General features: G+C 39.0%; 1 protein-coding gene across 2 annotated transcripts; it reads left to right on the top strand.

The window, feature by feature from the left end:
- The first annotated feature begins 393 nt into the window (after positions 1-393).
- Positions 394-6,028, top strand: LOC112711914 (QWRF motif-containing protein 2). 2 transcript variants are annotated; one of them, XM_025764651.3, is made up of 6 exons: positions 394-2,112; positions 4,162-4,281; positions 4,580-4,696; positions 4,786-4,875; positions 5,311-5,418; positions 5,524-6,028. In XM_025764651.3, exons 1-6 carry the CDS (start codon positions 688-690, stop codon positions 5,602-5,604), a joined length of 1,941 nt encoding a protein of 646 aa, XP_025620436.1. In that variant the 5' UTR covers positions 394-687; the 3' UTR covers positions 5,605-6,028. The 2 variants fall into 2 exon arrangements, with proteins under 2 accessions (XP_025620436.1, XP_025620435.1); XM_025764650.3 differs by having other exon boundaries at positions 430-2,112; positions 5,308-5,418.
- The last annotated feature ends 796 nt before the right edge of the window (positions 6,029-6,824 follow it).

The following is a 6,824-nucleotide window of genomic DNA, read 5'->3' as shown; positions in this document are numbered from 1 at the left end:
CTAATCCTTGAAGACTCCATTAAATTGGTCACGGTTTCTGAAATAAATATTTTGTACTGGAAAAAGGGAACCAGCTAATGCTAATTAAGGCAATAACAAGGTGTTTAGATTTTCCCCTTTTTAACTTTATATAACAATGTAGGTAACTTTTAAACTCTAAGAATAACACAAGCGGTAATAATGCAAACACTAGAAATTAAAATGGTTAGTAACTTGATAAGAAAAAGAATATTAAAAATTGAAGTCTTCCAAGTAACATAAACTTGTTTATGATTCCTTCCAAGTAAAAGGTAGCGAGAAATTTAATTCACATCTGAGAAACTATATAGAGGATAGAATAAAAAAAGAGGTAAGTAGTAGAATAAGAGCACTAAAATTAAATAAATGGTGATTAGCTAATTAATTTGATTAAGATAACGTTCCTCCAAAGATTGAAGCCATATTCATTGTTTTAGTTTTACCTACTTACTTGGCTTTCTCACACCCCTCTTTCTTTCTTTCTTGTCTCTCTCTAAACCCTCACAACCTGGAACGCTATTTCTCTCAATACTGAATCTGGCGCATACCCATTTCGCCGTTCTCCGCCATACTCGAATCCCTTGATCTAAACCCTCAACCCCCTTTTTAGTAAATGAGGCAAGCAATGTGAGGTAAAGTTCCCACCTTTATCCCCCAAAGTTCCTTATAATGGTGGCTGCCATTTCTGAAACTGCAGCAGCTTCAACCGACCCATTACCCTCGAAATCCACCAATGGCACCACCACCACCACCTCTACCATACCTAGAAGACCCAAGGGGAGGCAAGTTTCTTCAAGGTACATGTCTCCTTCACCCTCCACCTCCACCACCACCACTTCAACCTCAACTACTTCAACTTCTTCATCTTCCACTTCTTCTAGAAGGTTCCCTTCTCCTCTACTCTCTCGCTCAACCAATTCGTCTCATCCTCCTTCAACTCCTCTCCTTCCCAACCGTTCCCAATCTGTGGGCCGACGCAGGCCCAGCAGGCCCATGACTCCGGTTCCCGACAATGCCGCTGCCGATGTCTCCTCCGCCGCCGCTAAGCTTCTTGTCAGTTCCACGCGGAGCCTCTCCGTTTCGTTCCAAGGGGAGGCGTTCTCGCTTCCGATCAGCAAGGCCAAGGCCTCCGCCACCGCCACGCCGCCTTCTTCCGGCAACTCCAGGAAGGCCGCTGCGACTCCGGAGCGGCGGAGGTCAACTCCCGTGAGAGGAGATCAAGGGGAAAATTCAAGGCCCGGAGATCAGCACCGGTGGCCGGGTCGGACCCGGAACCCGAACTCAGGTCCGAATAGCCTCTATAGGAGTGTGGATTGCACTGTTGGAAATGGGGCTGGGAAAGTGGTGCGTGCATTGCAGCAATCGATGGTTTTGGATGGTGGTGGCAGTAGAAGGGCTTCTTTTGGTGGTGGGGTTGCAGGGTTGAGTTTGGATTTGGGAAAAGCTGAGTTGTTGAAGAGTGACGATAATAAGCATAATAATCATCATCATGAGTCTCCATTGGTTCCTAGTGATCTCACTGCTTCTGCTTCTGATAGTGATAGTGTTTCCTCTGGTAGCACTTCAGGTGTGCAGGATTATCCTTCTGCTGCTGCTAAGCCTCGCGGCATTGTTGTTTCTGCCAAGTTTTGGCAGGAGACTAATAGCCGCCTGCGCCGCCTGCAGGATCCCGGTTCACCATTGTCAACAAGCCCTGTCTCTAGAATGGTTGGTACAGCAAAGAATTCTCAGTTGAGAAGGTATAATAGTGGTGGCCCTGTCTTGTCTCCAAGAACCATGGCTTCTCCTATCAGGGGTAATCCAGCGCGGCCTGCTTCACCAAGTAAACTTTGGGCATCTTCTACATCCTCGCCTTCGAGGGGGATTGCCAGTCCTGTTAGGGTCAGAAGTGCTGTTGCCAGCTCCATCAGTAGTAATTCTAGTAGTACACCTTCTATTCTCAGCTTCTCTGCTGATGTGAGAAGAGGGAAGATAGGGGAAGATCGGATATTCGATGCACATACATTGAGGCTTCTGTATAATCGCTATGCGCAGTGGCGGTTTGTTAATGCAAGGGCAGATGCTACCTTCATGGTTCAGAAACTGAGTGCAGAGGTATGCTTTTTGTTGCTTGAAATTGGGGTGTCAATTTTTTTCTTCTAGTAATTGTGTCATGTCATTGAATGCTTATATCCTGCAGCATGGTTTGCGGAACAAACAATTTAGATTAGTGAGGATTACATTTGATGTAATGTGCCTTGGAGTGCATCATCAGACTAATAATTTTGTATAACCATGTGCTGGAAGTTTAAGAGGCTAGAGTCTTAGGGTGAATGATGAATGTTCTTATTGCTCAAACGAAAATTTGATGCCTGATTTTAAGGGAATATGCAGATGCAACGCTTAAGTTCATGTTGGATTGTTGGTAATAGCATTTTTTAAAATTAATCACAAATCACTTTTGCTTCTTTGGATAGAGCTACACTGTTCCTGTATCTTAAATATCTGAATCTTCTAGCCTTCTATGGTGTGAAAGTCTTCTAGTGTTTCCTCTTCCCACAACTAGTTATCTGCTGGCAAGTCCCACAAGTGTTGTTGGTTTAGGGGCTGGGTTTTCCTTCATATTCTCTCATCTGATATTTAGGGAGGGCAGGCTATTGAGTTATTTATCTAGAAGGCTCCTAGGTATTATAGAATACTGATTAATGAAAAATTAATTATATACTTCTTGGATTTAGTATTTAAGCATGAAAAGTAAAGATAGTATTATTCATCTTGATGTCAAGAAATGACTTGCATTGTCACAAGGTTTATCCCATTAGGTGCTTGCCATATATCTTTGTATCAATGTCAGGATGCCCCTTCCTCTTGTATAATTTCTTTTTCTATAAAAAAAATAGAAGAAAAAAATCAACCATTGAATAGAATCATTCTAATGCTCATTTGAGAAGGGTGTTCTCCATAAATAAAGATTATCAAGGAGTTCTCCAAAATTTCTAGCCCAAGTATGCTAACGTACTATTAGAAATGGAAATGCTTGCAGAAAACTTACATACATGAGATTGTTTATCCACGGTAAGGAAAGACAACATGGTTTATGTATTAGTTGAACAATCATACCTTTTCTGGACCAATAGTCATACTAACTCTGGAAATTTGTTCAGAATACTTCCTGCCTTGTTCTGACCGAAAAATTATCTTGTCAGTTTGACAACAAGAAGATGCTTTATAACAAAAGTCTGTGTCTTGATTTACTAGTGTCATTCCATTTGCCAGTCAAGTTTACAACTAGTTACAGGTGGAAGTTTACAAGTGGTTAAAATGGACCTTGTTACCAGTGGCATCCCAGTTTATGACTCTCCTACATAGTGGGGGGTGTGGAGAATATAAGCATGTACCCACCCAAACAGAGGTTTCCACAAGATTTGAATCCATGACCTTAAACATAGGGCATTGGATTAAGATCCTCTAAAGTGAGAAAGTTGGTAAAGTTGTAGAGTGAGGAGTTAATCACTTTTAAATTAAGATAGTGGCGCACACATTTCATGAAAATTATAAAATCAATAATGATTAACCCTTCACTTTACCACTTTACCAACTTTCTCACTTTAGAGGATTCAAATTCCTGGGCCTCAAGCAACCTTATCATTGCACCAAGACTCACCCTTAGCCTTTTTATCTATGTTGAGGAAGAAAATCTGTAACATGCAAGATAGAGGATGTTTGCAGGCCCCAAAACTTTAAGTATATGAGCTGAAAATAGAATAGTTTAGGTTTACCTTGAGTGAAATTCCTGATAGCATAGCTTGATCTATCATTATGATGGCATGAGGTGTCTAATGAAAGTAACACTACTAATTTCTTACATCATATTATAGGAATAGGATCAAGAAACGTATTAGTATTAGTGACATTCAATGGTTTGATTCACACTTCACAGTTGTTGGATTGTACAATGTTCCAGAGTGCTCATCGTGAGAGGTATCCACACACTTCTAAAGAATGTTTCCTGCACCTGGTTTTTTTACTGGCACTTCAAGTTCCATGCGTAGTGAAATAATTCACTCCATGTTTAGGATGACAACATCTGTTCTGTTGGCTGATAACTGTACTACTAAATAGTAATGTAGTGTTAGGCTAACTTAAATGTATTTCATTGCACAGAGGCATTTGTGGAATGCATGGGTTACAATTTCAGAACTTAGGCATTCAGTCATACTTAAAAGAATCAAGCTGGTGTTGCTGAGGCAAAAGTTGAAGCTAACTTCCATCCTAAAGGGACAGGTATGGTTCAGGGTTTTCAGTTTCAAATGTAATACCTATTATGCGTGTATGCAGTGCATGTGACTCCAAAAGTTGATAAACTTAATACAATTCTATATTGTGTTTTTGCATTATTGCTTTAAATGCCTGCATGCACTTGCTGATGTTTTTATATCTTGATGCAAAGTTGGTTTCATGATTACATGAGAATCATAATCTAAATGCATTCAATCAGTATGCTTTTAATAATGCTAATAAAAAAAATATTTTTATTAACATTATTTCCCCGATTATTGATGTTTTTTCTTCTTGGCCATAGATTTCTTATTTGGAAGAATGGGCCCATCTAGATAGAGATCACGCCAATTCTTTGCTTGGAGCAACTGAAGCTTTGAAGGCCAGTACCCTCCGTCTTCCGGTTGTTGAAAAAGCAGTAGTATGTGCCTCTTGTTTTTCTTTCCTTCTAGAAACACTCTTCACCGTTTTCAATTAGACTGTGAAATCTTAACTGTTATTCTTTATCAGGCGGATGTACCAAATCTAAAGGATGCTCTGGGGTCAGCAGTTGATGTGATGCAGGCAATGGCATCCTCTATATACTCTCTCTCATCAAAGGTGATTTTTATTTTCTTGTGTTTGTGCTTCTCAGCAAGGTGCCTGTGTTCTTTTAATTGTCGTCCATTGGTATATGTAAGGTTGTATGGAGTGAAAATGTGTATAATTTTTACTTTCCATATTTTTGTTTGATTCTTGGTTTTCTTGAATTAGTGGGGTTGATGAAGCAATCAGTCATTGGACCTTAAATTCTAACATGACCTAAAAATCATGGTTTGCATAAAAGCTACAAGAGAGAAGCTTTTGTTAACCAAACATGCTAAACCATAAGTAGCATGGTCTAAAAGCTTGTTGGCTCAATTTTCTAGGGGGTGCCACATACTCATCGCATGGTTCATATGTAGTACGGACTAGGGAAGTGGGAATGGGGTAAGAGATAAGAGGATATTTACACTTCTATCAGTATGTCTAAAAAACACTAGTTTCTTGTAGCAGGTGGAAGAAACTAACTGCTTGGTGGCGGAAATCGTGAAGGTGACCTCAAAGGAAAGGTTTTTGCTTGAGCAATGCAAGGACTTTTTGTCCTCATTAGCAGCCATGCAGGTAGTCATGTTTTTCTTTTTCTTTCTGAAGATCTCTCTCACCCCAATTGACCAATTTGTCTATGAATTTCTTATTGGTATGTTGTATGTGTAAATATTGTTATAGGTGAAGGATTGTAGCTTAAGAACGCATATGTTACAACTATCTCGAGTACCAAGTTGCAGCTGCCTGACAACACATGTGTAGAAGAAAGAACTCAACTGATCCTTATTTGACAGACTGCTCACTCTTAATGCTAACACTACTCTCAGCCTTTTTATTTTCCACGGGGTGGAGATGAGATGATAACACACAACAACCAACAAGGTAATAATCATGGAGAGTTAACAGCTGGTGTTTTGGTATTTCATTTGACAAGTTTTGGAGCCTCGTTCTGGTGTGGTCTTGTAATGTGTCTTTGTGTGTAGTATATCTTTGTGTCTTGGATTTCAATTTACTAAGAAAAAAGGAAAAATAGGTGGCTTTCCTCTCTCAGTAGTTAGCTAGAGTTGTATACAATTACCTTGTCACTTGTCATCTGAGGAAAGCAGTGTCTATGTATATAAATCTATACTATATGTAATCAACTAATCATTGTTTATTAGGGAGTATGTCGCCTACTTCATTTCAATTCCTCCTCCCATCTTTCACTATTTTATTTTCTGATTAGCAGTTTTAGCAATCACAGGCTTCACTTGATTTTGCACAAGAGTAAAGGCTGCCAAATTGTATATTGTTATCATTAAAATGTTTTTTTTCTTTTGGTTTTTTTTAGCATAGCCCACTACACCAAAAATGGGAATGCAGGCCCATTCTCTGCCACCATATGAAAAAAAAAAAAAGATCAATACAAAAAGTTGATATAAATATTTGATTTAAGTAAATGACTCTTGGAAGAGGTGAAGGGGCAGTGATATTCACATTCACATTTCTGTACATGCAATACAAGTCTTGTATTTTTGCCTTACCACAACAAGCAGAAGCCAGTACCGTACACATTGTGAGTGATGCAGATGTCATATTTGATGTGTGATAATATATACAAGTCCCATTTTTTAACTATTATTCTTCAAGATTCACTTGGATAAAGTTCACTAGAATTATTTCCTACCACTTTAACTATTTTATTTACACATCTTTTGCGTTATTGTTATTTTAATTTAGCACTCGGCAAATTAAAGCAAATGAAATTCTTTCTATCCATGATGGACCCCCTTTTTAAACAGAAGCAGAAGCTTTTATCCTTTTACTTAGTATGAACAAGTTGCTGGCCCCATGACATGATCATACTAAACCATGCATGGAAAAATCTCCCACTTGCTACGACTAAATGCGAAATGAACGTCATCACATATTAGGAGAAAAACGGAGATAAGATTTTAACTCTGAAATTTTAATTCTAGAGATATTTTTACATAAAATTGGAT

This window comes from Arachis hypogaea, chromosome 9, assembly GCF_003086295.3.
Source record: "Arachis hypogaea cultivar Tifrunner chromosome 9, arahy.Tifrunner.gnm2.J5K5, whole genome shotgun sequence".
Classification (NCBI taxonomy): Eukaryota; Viridiplantae; Streptophyta; class Magnoliopsida; order Fabales; family Fabaceae; genus Arachis; species Arachis hypogaea.
The sequence above is the reverse complement of the archived record's forward strand: the minus strand, read 5'-3'. Positions and strand labels throughout refer to the sequence as shown.

Bases quoted from the DNA above. Each gene is read 5' to 3' on its own strand.
- LOC112711914 (XM_025764650.3), top strand. From the start codon at position 688: ATGGTGGCTGCCATTTCTGAAACTGCAGCAGCTTCAACCGACCCATTA. The intron at 4,697-4,785 runs GTATGTGCCTCT...ATTCTTTATCAG, and splicing joins CGGTTGTTGAAAAAGCAGTA to GCGGATGTACCAAATCTAAA. The intron at 5,419-5,523 runs GTAGTCATGTTT...ATATTGTTATAG, and splicing joins CCTCATTAGCAGCCATGCAG to GTGAAGGATTGTAGCTTAAG.